The sequence below is a fragment of the Lynx canadensis genome, chromosome C1 (genome assembly GCF_007474595.2).
Source record: "Lynx canadensis isolate LIC74 chromosome C1, mLynCan4.pri.v2, whole genome shotgun sequence".
Lineage (NCBI taxonomy): Eukaryota > Metazoa > Chordata > Mammalia > Carnivora > Felidae > Lynx > Lynx canadensis.
The window spans coordinates 181,983,069-182,001,089 of NC_044310.1; the positions used below are offsets into that span (position 1 = coordinate 181,983,069).

Consider the following 18,021-nt stretch of genomic DNA (forward strand, 5'->3'; position numbering starts at 1 on the left):
AGCTTACCTCTTGTCCCTTTGGAATAGCTGTTTGTACTTCTGTTGTCCAGAAGGTTTGAGATACACAAAGCACTGTCTGTCCAGGCCACTCCCTCACCCAGTTAATTCGCATGTTTTGTGTATAGGCAGAAATTGCATCTTTAATTACCTAATTGGAAAAAAAAATGCTAAAGATAGTTCCACAGTTTACTTAAACAAGCTATACAATGAGTACCTAAACTCCTAAACAGATTAACTTACACTATTTAACTTTTTACAACATCTTAGCCAATTATGAAGACTCAAAGCATGTCATTAGACTATTTAAATTCAAGTTTATTCATATACCTATGAGCAAAAGCATACATTACACAGCATTTTATTTTGCTGATACATGATCAATTTGTGTGAACCCACATTATATCGAATATTCGTGAGACCAGTCGTAGCCAAAGATATCCTAGATACATTTGGGTTGAACAAGCCCAAGCAATTTTATTGCAAGATTTAAAGTTAAGTAATTCCAAATTCATAGACAATAATTTTCTTTGAACTTGATCAGATCCCCACTCACCCAGGGGCACATGTATGTGTACAAGCACTCTCAGGCAAACCACACCACTTCTCTCAAGTTCCTTCTGTGTTTCTGGATCTAACTTCCTCTCAATCTATAGTTAGATGCCCAAGGCAATGATGACAAGCAAGGGGGTATAACTGATTTATGGAGAGTTAAGAATCAGGAAAGTCAGAAAGTCTTATTTATATTCTTTGCAACATGATTTAAGTCTAATTCATGTACTTCTCCTCCATATGTTTTCCGTGGGTTGACATATCCAGTTTTTCTACCAGCCATCAGTGAGAAACAATCTAATCTTTTATATCTATCAACCCAAAATGCTCATGTTGTCTATGAGGTGATACCCACTTTAATGTTTGGTTTCAGAAAAGACGGTCAAAATTAGATTTTTTTGAGAAATATATAAGGATGTATGAACCTTTCTAGACTTCTAGTCTGGCTAGGGTATTTATGGAGCTGAACAGACATGAAGGGCAGTGGTGGCTATTGATAGCAAAGAAAGTTTCTAAGGCCAGAAGGAGCCACAGAAAGGGCAGGTGAAAATGAGCAACTGAGAGACGGCGGAAACATAGAAACTAGAAGGCACAGTACAGAAATGTCAAAAATGGAATAAATATGTGCTCTAGAAGGACAACACGGAGAGAACAAGAGGAAGACTTTAAAATCTACATCACAATTGCTACATAGTTGGATGAGGAGAAACAATTACGAAAAGTTCTGCAATATTGGATGTAAAATATATCTATGTGTGCCAGATATATATACACATATATAAGTACATGCATATTTTGGAAGTAACATACACATGATAATCTAGTAACATAAGGGGTACAAGTGCCAAGAACATGACTTTTTTTATTATCGATAAGTGACCTAAAATTTACTTAATTTAAGCACGCAATGGTCTTGCTAGCATGGGACTACATACAGTAGAAACATAGTAACACACATCTCTATTTGTATTACTTTATATTGCATTCGATTGCGCATTTCAGAAACACAAACTTACACAAGAACATTTGGGGATGATGTTTTCCTGGCCACCCCATCTAAGTGCTCTGAAATGGCAACCAAAATACCTTCTCTAAGCACTCTGACAAACAAAATGAAAAGAATAGTTGTAACAGTATTGGATATGTCTAAAACAATGAGTTATCACTGTATACAACAATTACCAGACCATATAACCAAGGCTGGTAAATAGTGGTCAAAGTGGAATTCATTTACATTACTTACAGCTGCATAAATAAAATAAACCTTATTTGTCAATATGCACCAAGGCCTGTGAAACCTTGTCTCTTTAAATTTTAATTTTCTTTTTTAACATTTATTCATTTTTTGAGAGACAGAGAGAGAGAGAGAGAGAGAGAGAGAGAGAGAGAGAGCATGAGTGGGGGAGGGGCAGAGAGAGAGAGGGAGACACAGAATCTGAAGCAGGCTCCAGGCTTCCAGCTGTCAGCACACAGCCTGACGTGGGGCTCAAACCCACAAACTGTGAGATCATGACCTGAGCCGAAGTTGGATGGTTAACGAACTGAGCCACTCAGGCGTCCCGAAACCTTGTCTCTTTGACCTAGTGGTCCTACATATGAGAACTTATCATGAGAAAGAATTCATTCAAAGAAACCAACTATATCCATAAGGACATTCACTCTAATTTAACCCATAATAGGGAGAAATGAAAAACTCCAAATGACTTTACATCTATTGAAAAACTATTATGCACGCAGATATTAAAACTATATTTAAGAAGAAAGCACATTATATACATTAAACACTTGGATTCCAATGAATTTTTTTCAACAATATGTGAGAGAATCTGAAAAATTAATGAAAACTGTTGTTAATTAGAACATGATGCCATATTCCTTCTCAATCCTGCTCTCATGATCCCCAATTCAATCATGATTTTTATTCTTATGAGCAACTTGAATGCTAAGTCCATAGTAGAGTAAAAGATGAATTTAACTGCTCAATTAATCTGTATTTGTTTCCATGACTTGAAATTTTCTACTAATAAAAATAATTACAAATGATTGAGTTGATGTTTTAGGAGATGTGGAAAATATGAAGTTATTAATTATAAGAAGTATTTGTGATTTTCTAACATTTTGGTACATATTTTTTATATACATAGGACAAAAAGGCTCACCTCAGAAACGTATATATCAAGGAGAATAATGTAAAACTATAGAGAAATGCATGCAAGGCAACTAAATACAGACTCTGTAGACCAAGATGTATTTAATTAATGATCAAAGAAATAACTTGTAGCTGCAAGAAACAGGATTTATTACTAAAACCCAAGAAACCCAAGTTTTCTGTAGTATGGATGCTATTTTGTCCCACTTTTCAAGTGGGTCCCTATGAAATTAATTTCATAGATTTTGTCTTTGAGCTATATATTACAATTTAATTGGTAATTCAGGACTCAATTTCTATCTAAAAACAGTGCATTTATTAACCAGACATTTTTACTGTAATCACTGCCCCCAATGTGGGGCTCAAACTCATAACCCTAAGATCATGAGTTGCATGCTCTGCCTACTGAGTCAGCCAGGCGCCCCTATGATACATTAATATTCCATATCTTTACTAGAAATAATAATAAATATAGCTGAGTACCTTGTGGATGGACTTAATCATAACTCTCTCCAATTCAACCAACCACTTCTCCACTTGACCTCTGGCTTTGGCTGTTGAAATGGTCTCTGTGAGTTCCACCAACTCTTCTTCACTACTCTTCATGTGAGTAATATCAAGTGTTTCTGTAAATTCTACCTTTGCAATTCCTTCAAAACATTTCTTCAAGTGAGGTTGCACCCTGTCAGGGGAAAAAATGTTCAAGAGAATTAATCAGATTAAAGCAGTTCCTTAACATCAGTGTTCTTTGTGTACCAATCTTTACTCACAATTTATAAATGTGCATCACGTGTCAGGCCCCTGCTAGATGCTGCTGGAGATGAAAGGCTGAGGGAAAAAGACACAGTCCCTGTCTGTATGGATTATACAGTCCAGTAGGAGGTCATCATTAATTGAATAATCACAAAAAAGATCTGTAAAACTACAATTATAATAAGAGCTACAGAGGAGACACCCACGAGGCTTTGTTTCCAACCCAATAAACTGAAAGATGTTAAAAGCAACATAAGGAACAAACCAATCTTGACTAACAGATAATACACTAATTGGAAGAATCTTCAAATGCACAAAACTAGCTTTTTCAACTGGGATCTTCAGAGACTGCTCACAAATTATGAACTAGGTTTAGCACTTTAAGTACTTTACAGTTTACTAAATCAATAGCTTTGAACGTATCCAACTGTAATCATTGTAACATAGATGGAAGTGACTAAACCCCTCATTCTGGGCACATTACTAATAACCAAATGAACTCATCTTTCAATAGGCAATAAAGAATCAGAATATAAAAATTCAGATAGAAACCTGAGCCTACAGGAGGAAGTCAAACTTTCACTCTTCATAGATGACATGATACTCTATATGGAAAACCCAAAATATTCTACCCAAAAGCTGCTAGAACTGATCCATGAATTCAGCAAAGTGGCAGGATACAAAATCAATGCACAGAACTTGGTTGCATTCCTATACACAAACAATGAAGCAAGAGAAAAAGAAATCGATCCCATTTACAATTGCACCAAAACCCATAAAATACCTGGGAATAAATTTAACCAAAGAAGTGAAAAATCTATACACTGAAAACTATAGAAAGCTTATGAAAGAAATTGAAGAAAACACAAAAAAATGGAAAAAGATTCCATGCTCCTGGATAGAAAGAACAAATATTGTTAAAATGTCAATACTACTCAAAGCAATCTACATATTCAATGCAATCCCTATCAAAATAACACCAGCATTCTTCACAGAGCTAGAACAAATAATCCTAAAATATGGAACCAGAAAACACCCTGAATAGCCAAAGCAATCTTGAAAAAGAAAACCAAAGCAGGAGGCATCACAATCCTGGACTTCAAGCTGTACTACAAAGCTGTAATCATCAAGACAGTATGGTACTGGCACAAGAACAGACACTCAGATCAATGGAACAGAATAGAGAACCCAGAAATGGACCCACAAACGTATGGCCAACTAATCTTGGACAAAGCAGGAAAGAATATCCAATGGAATAAAGACGGTCTCTTCAGCAAGTGGTGCTGGGAAAACTGGACAGCACAGGCAGAAAAATGATCCTGGACCACTTTCTTACACCATACACAAAAATAAACTCAAAATGGATGAAAGACCTCAATGTAAGACAGGAAGCCATCAAAATCCTCGAGGAGAGGGGCTCCTGGGTGGCGCAGTCGGTTAAGCGTCCGACTTCAGCCAGGTCACGATCTCGCGGTCCGTGAGTTCGAGCCCCGCGTCAGGCTCTGGGCTGATGGCTCAGAGCCTGGAGCCTGTTTCCGATTCTGTGTCTCCCTCTCTCTCTGCCCCTCCCCCGTTCATGCTCTGTCTCTCTCTGTCCCAAAAATAAATAAACGTTGAAAAAAAAATTAAAAAAAAAAAATCCTCGAGGAGAAAGCAGGCAAAAACCTCTTTGACCTTGGCCGCAGCAATTTCTTATTCAACACATCTCCGGAGGCCAGGGAAACAAAAGCAAAAATGAACTATTGGGACCTCATCAAAATAAAAAGCTCTGCAAAGCAAAGGAAACAATCAGCAAAACTAAAAGGCAACCGATGGAATGGGAGAAGATATTTATTTACAGACGACATATCAGATAAAGGGTTAGTATCCAAAATCTATAAAGAACTTATCAAACTCAATACCCAAAAAACAAATAATCCAGTAAAGAAATGGGCAAAAGACGTGAATAAACACTTCTTCAAAGAAGACATCCAGATGGCCAACCGACACATGAAAAACTGCTCAACATCACACATCATCAGGGAAATACAAATCAAAACCACCAGGAGATACCACCTCACACCTGTCAGAATGGCTAACATTAACAACTCAGGCAACAACAGATGTTGGCGAGGATGCAGAGAAAGAGGATCTCTTTTGCACTGCCAGGAAGAATGCAAACTGGTGCAGCCACTCTGGAAAACAATATGGAGTTTCCTCAAAAAATTAAAAATAGAACTACCCTGGGGTACCTGGGTGGCTCAGTCAGTTAAGCAACCGACTTCAGCTCAGGTCATGATCTCACAGTTTGTGAGTTCGAGCCCCATGTCAGGCTCTGCGCTGACAGCTCAGAGCCTGGAGTCCATTTCAGATTCCATGTCTCGCTCTCTCTCTGCCCCTCCCCCACTCACACTCTGTCTCTTTCCTTCAAAAATAAATAAACGTTAAAAGAAAAAGAAAGAAAGAAAAATAGAACTACCCTATGACCCAGCAATTGCACTACTAGGTATTTATCCAAGGGATACAGGTATGCCGTTTCAAAGGGGCACATGCACCCCCATGTTTATAGCAGCACTATCGACAATAGCCAAAGTATGGAAAGAGCCCCAATGTCCATCGATGGATGAATGGATAAAGATGTGGTATGTATGTATGTACGTATGTATGTATGTATGTATGTGTACATATACATACATACAATGGAGTATTACTCGGCAATAAAAAGAATGAAATCTTGCCCTTTGCAACTACATGGATGGAACTAGAGGGTATTCTGCTAAGTGAAAATAGTCAGAGAAAGACAAATATCATATGACTTCACTTATATGAGGAATTTAAGATACAAAACAGATGAACATAAAGGAAGGGAAACAAAAATATTATAAAAACAGGGAGGGGGACAAAACATAAGAGACTCTTAAATACGGAGAACAAACAGAGGGTTACTGGAGGGATTGTGGGAGGGGGGATGGGCTAAATGGGCAAGGGGCATTAAGGAATCTACTCCTGAAATCTTTGTTGCACTATATGCTAACTAACTTGGATAAAAATTTAAAAATAAATAAATGAAAGTTAAAAATATATATATATATAAAATAGCAAAAAAAAAAAAAAAGAAGAAGAAAAGAAATTTGAGCCTAAATTTATCTTTTTGTCTGGATTCCTTGTCTCCTACTTTGAAGGCACAAGACACAAAACTAACAAATTTAATAACTTTCCATTCACTGTCTGCTGTACACCAGACATACACACTTTTCTAAGAAACTGGGCATCCGCATCGGGGAAGGAAAAGAAGTCCAAATTCTCTGCCATCATGGAGCTTATGTTCTGCTAGAAGAAATCAGACAGTAAACAAGTAAGTACATGGTGGAGTGTTCCAGATGCTACAAAAGAGGACGAAGGAAATAAAAGCGGAGACGATAATCCACTGGCTAGGCAGTGCTGGAAGGGTTGCCATTTTAAATACAGTGGTCAGGGAAAGTCTTCCTGAGGTGCAGACCTTTGAGCATATTTCCACAAAAGTCTAGAAGAGGTAAAAGAAGTCAGAGATATTCAGGTAAGGAGCAACTTCCGCAAAGATGGTGGTACACGGATGTAGGGGGCTGCCCCTTTTATAGTGGACTTAGAAGGACAGATAATGGGACACCACCAGCGGCGGTCACTGCAAGCCACTGAGAGCGAGGTGTTCTGAAAAATATGTAGGAGAAAATGGATAAATTAGAAATCCTCCCCAAGATTTATCACGTTTGGAAAAATCACCTTCAATAACGTTACTTATGTCATTTTAAATAATTACATTGGTTATTGATAATACTGGGAATATTCTGGAACATAATTATATGTGTTTTTATTCTGCCTTATTTTAAAAAGTAAATTTAAGCAGATAAATTTAGCTATGTGCTACGTGTGTAAGTTACTTACCTAGTGGGATCTTTAGTCTCAGACAGTATCTCAAGAAGTTCATCATTAGACAAGAAAAAGAATCTGGGGAAGAAGAGACGTTTCTTTTCCAAATATTCATTAAGTCCTTTAAGAATGAGTTCCAAAAGTTCGTTTGATTTTTTCAGCCGTTCCAGCATTCTCTCAATAGTTACAACGTGTAGAACATGTTTATCCTAAAAATAAACACCCAATTCAAAAATATTAGATACTAGCTTTATTTGTATTCTTATTGTATTTGAGATTGCCTGTTTTTAATCAAACAAAGGTCAACCAAAATTTAAAATGAATATTTTTTAAAAGTAGCCTCACAGACTCTAGGTCTAACTAGCCTCTTTAATTAGTAAGAGTCATGTTGACTTGATCCTTAGTGATGTTGCTCACAGTGTCTCATTCTACACTGGAAAGCGTGAGAGACAGAAAATGAGTGTGAGGGGGGAGGGAAGGAAGAGAGGGATGCGGGGGGTGAACGCTCATGCACTGGGATGGGGCAAGAACAGGGAACTCACAGGAAGGATGGGGGAAACAAAATAGTATGAGATGTGTTTGTCTTTTGTTCATTGAGAAAAGTATTCTAAAATGATAAATCAGCATTACTTCATATATTATTGTTATCGATAATAAAACAACACAATCTCTGTTTTATAACTGTAGATAAAAATATAAGTGTTTGAGGGTGAAGAAAGGAGTTTTCAATAAAAATCTTACACTGCAAAAACTGTATTTGGAACTACAGAGGAACACTGCTTGCTAAAGGACTTAAGTTTCAGGTATATTCTTCCTGAACGCTCTAGAAGCTAAAACTGTGCTACCTCTAAGGCATGGACCTTTGAATATTTTATCACGGAAAAGTGCAACTGTGAGCTGTTTGGTTTGAAGCAATTTAAACACAGTCAAGTATTTAAAAGAGCTTTCTTTTATGCTGTGGGATGCAAGGTAAGAATTGAAACTGAAAGCTGATCTTAAGAACTGATATTTTTAAAAAGTAAATAGTTTATTGATTTATAAAAATAGCCATACAAACAACCACTGGGTTTATGAAAATCTTTAGAAACACATTATTAAAATATGCTCTAGATACAGTTGAAATAAAATTATTTTTCCTTCTTTTTCCTTAACACCTGACTGAGGTCATCCAGGTCTAGTGTTGGCCTTTTAATTCCAAGCTCCATGTTCACCACTGACATCAATGACAGAATAGTAAAAGTGCTTTACTAAATAAGCATCAATGTGTTAGAAAGAGGTGCTAGGGGCACCTGGGTGGATCAGTTGGTTAAGCGTCCGACTTTGGCTCAGGTCATGATCTCATAGTTGTGAGTTCGAGCCCTGCATCGGTCTCTGTGCTGACAGCTCAGAACCTAGAGCTTGCTTTGGATTCTGTGTCTCCCCCCTCTGCCCCTCCCCTGCTTGAACTCTATCTCTCTGTCTCTCTCTCAAAAATAAACATTAAAAAAAAAATTTGTTTTAAAGAAAGAGTACTAAAACACATTAGAGATTTTAATCACCAGACCAAATAATAAACCTGTGAGAACACACTAGTACATTTATTAATACAAGGAACAGGACATTTTAGAATGTATAGATATTAAGAAAATGTTGTTAAAAGATTAAACATGGAATTTCAAGAAGAACTAATTTAGTTTATTTGTAGTACTCAGCCTTGACTAAGAGATCAACCAAAAATATCAGCTGTAAATTGTTCTATACAGAAATTTTCTTCTTCTGCAGGACCCTCTAAAATGTTTTTGTTAATATACTGTGAAAGTAGCCAAAAAGGAAAGATTCCCTTTTCTGCTTTTTTTTTTAATTTCTTCTTTTTTTTTTTTTTTTTAATTTTTTTTTTTAATTTTTTTTTTAAATTTCTTCTTAATGTTCGTTTATTTTTGAGAAAGGGAGAAAGACAGAGCATGAGAGGGGCAGAGAGAAAAGGAGACACAGAATCCAAAGCAGGCTCCAGGCTCGGACCTGTCAGCAGAACCTGACATGGGGCTCACAGGGCTCAAACTCATGAACCATGAGATCATGACCTGAGCCGAAGTCGGACAGTTAGCCAAATGAGCCACCCAGGCACTCCTGCTTTGTTTTGAATTTTAACAACATAACTTAGAAACAGCAATTTACTCAAAGAATAATTATCATTAATGTCTGTTTTCTCAGTGAAACAGGTTCACATGAAATATGTAACATATTGGTGTATTATCTTTAATTTTTTTTAAGTTTATTTATTTTCAGAGAGAGAGAAAGAGAGAAAATGAGTGGAGGAGGGACAAAGAGAGAAGGGGAAAAAGGATCCAAGGGGGGCTTCTGTGGTGACAGCAGAAAGCCCAATATGGGGCTCAAAACCACAATCTGCGGATCATGACCTGATCTGAAGTCAGTTACTTAATCAACTAAGCCACCCAGGTGCCCCTATATTAACTTATCTTTAAAGAGACAATATTTAAAAGACATTTTATTTCTTAACAGTTTTATGTTTAAATAAACTTTTAAAACACATGTAAAAAGAAGCATGACAAAAACTCAGATCATCATTTAAATGTGCAATTCATCCAATTAAGGATAGAGGACCACTCTTGAATTCCTAAATCCAAAATCCAAAATGGTGTTCTCAGAGTGCCACCTTCTGGTGAATATGCCTTTCCTTGTTGGAAAAAAAAAAAAGAAACTGAATACTTGCTAATAAATATGGAAAAACCCCTTTCATATATTAATATTTGTTTTATTTTCAAAGAATTTATTACAGTATTGCTATTTTGGGTCTGAGGTTTAAAAACTAAAGAAAAATTCAGCTATCTAATTTTTTTTAATTTTTTAATGTTTATTTATTTTGGAGAGATGGGGGGGTGTTGGGGAGGGGTGTTGCGGAGAAACAGATAGAAGGAGACAAGGAATTCGAAAAAGGCTCTAGGCTCTGAGCCATCAGCACAGAGCCCCACTTGGGGCTTAAACCCACACACTGTGAGATCATGACCTGAGCCGAAGTTCGACACCCAAACGACCGAGCCACCCAGGCGCCCCGAAAAATTCAGTTATTTAAAACAACAGTTCATACTTCTTTCCCTAAATATTATAATTACAAAAGAAATACTTCTGGAAACACCTAACATTCAAGTAAAAAAATTTTTATTGAATTCCTCAGGTCAAACCTAGTTAGCCAAATTTGCTCAATGACTGAACCAAACATTCTAGCTCTCAATGAACAAAGGCAATAATCTCTGTACCTTTGTGCGTGGACTTAAGGAAAAAATATATAAAACTAATCATCTCGTGACTGGAAAGTAAAGTACCTTCACTTTCTTCCTGTGAGAAAGTGAACTTAATAAAGACTGCATCAGATAAAGCAAAGCACAGACCTGGTTCTAAACCCCCATCCTCCTTATTACCTGTCTGACCTTGAGTCATTTACTTAACCCAAGTCTCTATTTTACCTTTAACACGGGAATAAGAGCCCTCTCTCAAAATTGTTGTGAGGACCAAGTTAGATAAAATATTTGAAGCACCTAAAATGGTCTAAGTATGGGAAGCACGTATACTTGAAACTACCCTTTCCATTTTCTCTTCCATAGCTGTCTATTAAAGAGATTGAGACAGACAGACAGACGTTACTGGGGGGTAGGGTGAGGTGGATGGAAGGCATGAGGCAGTTACTCCACTCCATCAGTTTTATGGAGTTAAAATGAACAGTTTATAATCTTCCATCCTTCAGGTAAGCTATTTATCATTGTAAAATAAAACTGGCTGTTAAGTTCCTTTAAGGATTGCCATAAAATCTTAGTCCACAGTTAGGCATTCCATCAGCATTTGTTGAGTGCATGAGTGAATGCAGGATGAGGTTCGTCTGTAGACCTACAGAGGAACTCAAGTAAGTACAACCCTCCATGTTGCACCAGGATGGAGCTTATCAGCTGTGTTCTCAGGACATAACAGCAGGATGTTCTAATAGGAAGCTACTAGAAATTTGAAACTTAATGTGAGCCCCTTGACACTTTATTTACTTCATGTCTCCTGGAGGGGAAGAAAAGGAATTGTTAACCATCGTATTTTTGGGGGGGTCAGGGGTGGGTTAAAGACACAATTTTCCAAATTTGATGTGTCTTCTTATGCATCATAAGTATCACTACTCTCAGCAGCTCAAATGACAACCTACTGGTTGATTTACATTTTTAAACCTGTGATATCAGGGGCCTGAAACTTGAATTTGGGTATAGAGAGAAAGCATTCTAATTACTGCCAGCAGGAAGCTTCACAGAAAGTACCATTCCATATGCTTAATGGAATTAAGCTCAAGCCAGTTCAGTAAACGTCCAAAAGCATAAGCTTCCTAATCAGAAATCCCTGGACAACGGAAAACTTGTAAGATATTCATTAAGGCTTTTAAGCACTAAGAGATAAAACGTGGATTCATGGAGTAGGCCTGAGGATACACTGCCTTGCATATTTGTCAGGTTTCTGCCAAGGCTTCTGGCAAGGGAGGCTCAGCAGTAGGACGGTCAGGGACCCAGGGTCCATCAAATAAACTCAAATGTCCCCATCTCCGGTTCTCACCATCCTACTCTTTCCCAATAAGTAATCTACCTTTCACATAACAGATCTGGCAAGGCTAGCAATTAAATTACATTGCAGTTTGGCAACCCCCTGAATCAGACTCTATCACTCATTTTTGGCTACATCCAACTTGTAGCTACGAGAAATAAGAGGCTTTTTGATTGCAGTCACAGGGGCTCCTTAGTCCTCTGACCATGTCTTGAGCTAGTTTTCAACTCTGAACTAAGCCATTTCATTCCTTTATTTCTCTAGTGCCTTTGAAAGAATTCAGCCCATCTCATACCCTTTTATCCCAGATCCTACCATATTATCTTATCCCAGCAGCCACTGGGTCCACCAAAAGATTGCCTGTAAAATAAGACTCTTCATTCCAGGAGACCAAGGGCATAATTTAAGTGATTTGTGTACTGTATGCCAGGTACCATGAATGTTCCATTTTCAAATGGAAACTAGATTTTCATTATTCTCAAACCCAACTGGGTCATATAAACAATCCTAGTTCCATCTTTGAGGTGTTTATACATTTATTCAGAGTTCAGTGCAAAATCCTTCTAGGTATATTAGGTGAAAAAGACATTTAACGTAGGGAATTCAGTGATTGAAACAGCATCAGAAGGTCTGGGGTAGCACACCCTAAGTTGAGCTTTCAGGAGAGACTTCTAAGACACTGTGGAACTGAACTTCCAGGAGCATGTCTACTTCTGCCCCAATCAGAACAAAAGGATACACCACTATAACTGTGCATTCAACAACACACCATAGTGGCTGCGATTCTAGGGCTCAGAGAGCCACCATCATCACTGCCCCTGGACACCTATCAAACTGATAACCAGACATTAAGTCCTGCTGGAAAAGGAAAAAAAGTCACATGTTCATGATCTTGCCTGACAGCAGAAACCGCTAAGACGGCGAGAAGGTGGCTGCTGTTTCACTTATGCTTTCCAAACCGCAAATGAGTGTTTATAGTTGTCTAAATCCAATTCACTGCCAAAAAACTAGATGCTATGGACTCTGAGAGATGGGGTTTTTAGCTTTCCAGCTCACTAGAAAGAAGTGAGATGTATGGTGTCGAGTGGTCATATTTATTATAGAAAGAAAGAAAGAAAGAAGAAGAAAGAAAGAAAGAAAGAAAGAGAAAGAAAGAAAAAAGAAAAGAAATAGAAAGAGAAAGAAAGAAAGAAAGAAAGAAAGAAAGAAAGAAAGAAAGAAAGAAAGAAAGAAAGAAAAGACAAGACTAGACTCCTAAGTTTCTCATCTGAGCAACCAGCGGAATGGTATTTATGTCTACTAAGATGGGGTTAGACTACAAAAGGAAAGTTTTGTGGAGAAGTTCAAGAGTGCATTCCTCTGCCTATATGGAATACACACAAAACTCATAAGGGTCAAAAGTCAAGTTTGGGAGCGAGTGCGGTATACATGAAGAATGATTATCTACTTCTTTCACCTCCAGATGGCATGAAATTAACTGGTTTTCATCTCTGAATGTTAGGAAGGGGGCCAAGAGATTCCCTAGAAATGTTTGCAAGTGTCTACAAAGAGAGGAAGCTAACATCTTCACCAACTGGAACTCTGCTCCATCACTGGGTGCACTGACCTCCTCTAGTGCTACCAGAGCAGGGAAAGAACACTGGGAGAAAACAGTTGGTGGGATGACCAGGTGAAGAAGGGGCAAAGAGCATGTGCTCAAGGTTAATAAGAGGTACAGAAGATAGATACCCCCTTCCTGCAAGCCCTAGATGAAATCAAGACTTATGAAATACTGCTGTAGCAGAGATGAGAAACACATGCAAGAGAGAAATGTGGTAATAGCCACCATGGAAGGTCAGGCTGAAGGTGCCAGATCTCACGAAGGATGAACAAACCTGGAAGAGATGCTCAACACAGAATCTCTTAGCAGCCAGGGCTCATCCAGGGGTCTTCACCTGTCCACACTGAGTCAATCTGTGGACTTCAACTGTCCACAACTGATGAAAAAGCTAGACCAGTTGTGGTGACCAACAGTAAAGATATAGTGCCTGGACACCACTCACAGGAGGTTGTCCTTCTTATGACCACTGATGAAAAGGACAGCCAATTTGGCTGGATCAGTTATATCAGTAAATCCTCTCTCACTCTTGCCCTCTCTCTTTCTCTCCCTCTTCCTATCTTTCTCCCCCCCTTCCTCCCTCTCCCTTATTCTCTTTGACCCAGCACCAGGCAACAAGCCCAGGAAGGAGAGACATAGCATGGGAGAGCAGTCCTCACATCTCCCCACCTCAGGTTTACCTACCCTGTGCAGAGGAGAAGAGCTTTGGATAGAACATGAGATTGAGGTTTTGAAACAGGTGTAGCTAAGTCTTCATAGGCAAAAGTATATTAATGGTGACTGAAAAATTTCTGGAATTAGATCAAAAGGTTAATAAATCTCACTCCTCTTGAGAAAGGATCTTTGGTAGCAGGTATCAAAACATGTAATTATCCTTTACATTCTAGATTTAACCTCGGAGACTTTTCTCTTGCCTGGTTCTAAAAGAACCTTTATTAGGAATTCCTCAGATGCAAAGTGATGGCTTTTTGTATCAAACACTTAATCTAATGACATCTCTACTATACAAGTCAACTCACTCGACTTCCTGAGCGAATATAGATTGTTGTTTATTTTCAAAGCTTTGGAGAGTATGGACAAAAGCTGTCCTGAATACTAGCATATTGAGAAAAAGAAAATGGAAAGCCAATTCAGGAAGACAATCAGGTCTTACAGCAAAAGTAAAGGAAGTGTCACCCAAAAGAAACTGCTTATTTGGGAATAAGAGTAAGTTATGTTTTGTTGTTTTGTCTGCTTTCCTTAAAAAAAGAAAAAACATATTGTGTTTTATCAGTTTTAGGTGTACTTGTTTGTTTTTAATTCAGCAGTGTGATAGAATTGAAAATCTGCCTCCTTAATTTACCAGTCCCAGTATAGCTGCCCTTTTCTAGGCATTATAATATTTATGAAATTTCCTTAGCAATATGAGGTTTTGAAGAGTATTTTGATCAGATACAAAAAAAATGGATTTTTTATTTTAAAAATTATCTTAACTAGGAGAATACAAACATCTACCTTTTGCTTTTGCGGCAGCCAAAAAAAAATCTACTTCATCCTTTTCCAAATGAAAACGTGTACATTTTACAAGGGTTTTGCCCCATTGTAAGGAAACAATATATGAAAGGCTAAATTTTTTAAATATGTTAGAGATGATTAAATGTATTACAGTGTGACTCACTATAGGTCCTTTAAATATAGACTTCCAGTGTGATTAATTTTACAAAAGTTTACGTTATACAGAGATTTGTTTCAAGTATTATTACATAAAATGAAATAAACTTATTCAATCCATGTCTATCTTTCTGAATATTTTCCTAGCAGATATATAGTTGACGTTGATATAGTATTGTTAGTATTTAGGATTATAGTCACAGTTTTCAAAGTTTAAGTAATAAAATTATGTGTATTTGTATTTTAGGGTAGGAAAATTTTAAGATAATACTCATCCTACCTTATAATATTGTATTTGATCAAAAACACCAATGGATAAATTTACATTCATTTAATGACCATAATTTAATAACTAATATTTCTTCTATTTTAATGTTAACTTCCTGGTAACATACAAACTGTGCTTTGTGGGCAGTAAATGTCTTTTGCATTGAACAAAAAAAAAAAATCGTATCTTTTTCACTGTTACTAGTATTTACCGAATTCCATCCTTAACTAAAATTGTAAGTTCTCCTCCACAGTATTTGTGTTTTGACTGATCGATTGCATTTTGTTTGTATTTATTGGTCTCTTTAAATTTATCTTTGCAACTCATCTTTTAGATGCCTAAAGAGAAACAATGATTGAGTGGCACACTAGCATGTTTCCACCACAGTGTATCTCAGTGGTGGTACAGCCCATAACAAAGGGACATAGAATAGAGGGGGACATCGAGCTCTGTGTACAATGTCTTCCTAGCAGAGCATCCCATAGGCACCACTAATAGAACCATAGGTCATCAAATAATTCAAATTACTTCGGACCTCAAGGATATCAGAAGATATCTAGCTAGTTTTGATATTTCTTGCTCCTGGGATTCTAAAATAATATCTGAAAAGTGAACATATGTGGGGGAAGAGAAAATGACTTATTCGGATTGTTTTGAAAAAATCACGTCACTTCAACCGAATAATTACATTCTCAGAGATTTTTACCTACTTGTATGACACTTTTCATTGTATCTCTCCATGTTTTATCCACAGCTGTAAATCGTCTTCCTTCTTCGGGCATTTGAGACATGATGTCTGGAGAACTGAAAATAGGCTCCAAATATAGCCATGTGGCTTGGACTTTGAGCCATTCATCCAGAATTTCTTGAAGCAGCAGGAGCTTGCCCTCCCATTCTCTGAGAAGCAAAACACAGTGGTTCAAGCAATGTTTCATATGACAAAACTCACAACGGTGCCTAGATTGTCAATCTTGTATGCTGTGCTCTTATTTCCATTTTCATTCATCTACCTACCGTCATTCAATGATAAATCACCAAATTGGTTGTACAAAATATGTCTTAGAATAATAGCATCAATGTTTATGTTGATACTAAAACACACATTCAGATATAACTACCTACAGATGGGCTGGTTTCTGTATATGTCATAGCAATAAACCTTTCTGCAATTCAATTCCATGGCTAGGGGGTACAAATTGAAAAATTAGATTTTGGGGACAGTAATGATGTTCTCAGCGAAGGGCACTCTGAACTTCTTAGGAAAGGTAGTTACATCCATGACTCATTTCCTTTAACATTCTTTTTAAAAAACAAAATTGAGCCCAAAAAAACCTTTATTTCCAGACTACAGTATTTCAATTCATAAGATGTAACTGGCCTTTAAAGAAAAATCTACATAATTTAAAATATAATAGTGTGTCATTCATGAGTAGGAAGCATTTTTAACCAGCATTCATTTCTAAATATGGAGAACAAAAATAATGACAAGATTTCCTCAAGAATAAATATCATAATGATACCATAAACTAATAATTTCATTAAGTACATTCTAAGGTCTCTGTATGGATTTGCTCCCGCTTCATAATCCTATAGGGTCCAGTATAATATGTTTACCAATGGGGAGACTAAGGTACATAGAGGTAAGTACCAGGTTTAAGTTCAGTAATAAATAATAGACCCAGATCTGAATCCAGAGAACTGCAACCACAATGCTACAAGAGATAACATAGCCATCAAGAAGAATGATTGGTTAATGGCAACAGAACTTAGAGATGGGATAGCTTTATGTGTATATTAATACATTACTCATCATTTATAATTAGTGATCTGTAATTTTAGATTGTTAAAACAAAGATATATAAATAGAAGTTTCTGAAAGTCACTGGGCATTATCAAATGCTTTTCTAAAGTACTTCCTTGCAACATTTATCAATGAATTTGTTTAACCTCCTTTTATAAGAAGAAATGAATGCCTCTACCTTCTGTTGTTCTTTCCTTTTTCTCCATCTAATCCCTGATGGATACAGAAAATTTCCTATGAGCTAATGATCGCATGTAGAGTCCTTAAAAATAGAATCTGAATATGCCACTTTTAGAGTAGTTTTTTTTTATTTTTTTAACATATCTTTATTATTTTTGAGAGACAGAGTGCAAGTGGGGGAGGAACAGAGAGAGAGGGAGACAGAATCTGAGCAGGCTCCAGGCTCTTAGCTGTCAGCACAAAGCCCAATGCAGGGCTTGAACTCATGAACTGTGAGATCATGACCTGAGCATAAGTCAGATGCTTAACCGACTGAGCCACCCAGACGCCCCACTTTTAGAGTAGTTTTAAAAATTATTCTTGACGAACATTTGGGAGCAAGCAAGGTAGGAGGCAGAGCAACCAGAGTGACTGGGCCAAAGTCAGGGCATACTCGAGTTTAGGATAATTCATTAATAACCAGAGGCAGATACTACCAAGCAGTTAGCTTTCCCTTGTCATACAAATTCACACTGAAGATGGTAGTCTGATTTGGATTTACTTTTATTTTTTAAGTTTATTTCTTTATTTTGAGAGAGAGAGAGAGAGCATGTACACATGAGCAGGGGAAGGCAGAGAGAGAG

General features: G+C 37.2%; 1 protein-coding gene across 2 annotated transcripts in view; it reads right to left on the minus strand.

The window, feature by feature from the left end:
- The window catches only part of DNAH7 (dynein axonemal heavy chain 7), a 270,159-nt gene that overhangs the window by 185,428 nt on the left and 66,710 nt on the right, over window positions 1–18,021 (minus strand). For both annotated transcript variants that reach the window (XM_030328070.1, XM_030328069.1), the window contains 4 exons: window positions 16,128–16,314; window positions 7,352–7,545; window positions 3,182–3,380; window positions 8–148 (listed from right to left, as the gene is read on the minus strand). In XM_030328070.1, coding sequence (XP_030183930.1) covers window positions 8–148; window positions 3,182–3,380; window positions 7,352–7,545; window positions 16,128–16,314 — 721 coding nt within the window. The remainder of the gene's footprint in view (window positions 1–7; window positions 149–3,181; window positions 3,381–7,351; window positions 7,546–16,127; window positions 16,315–18,021) is intronic.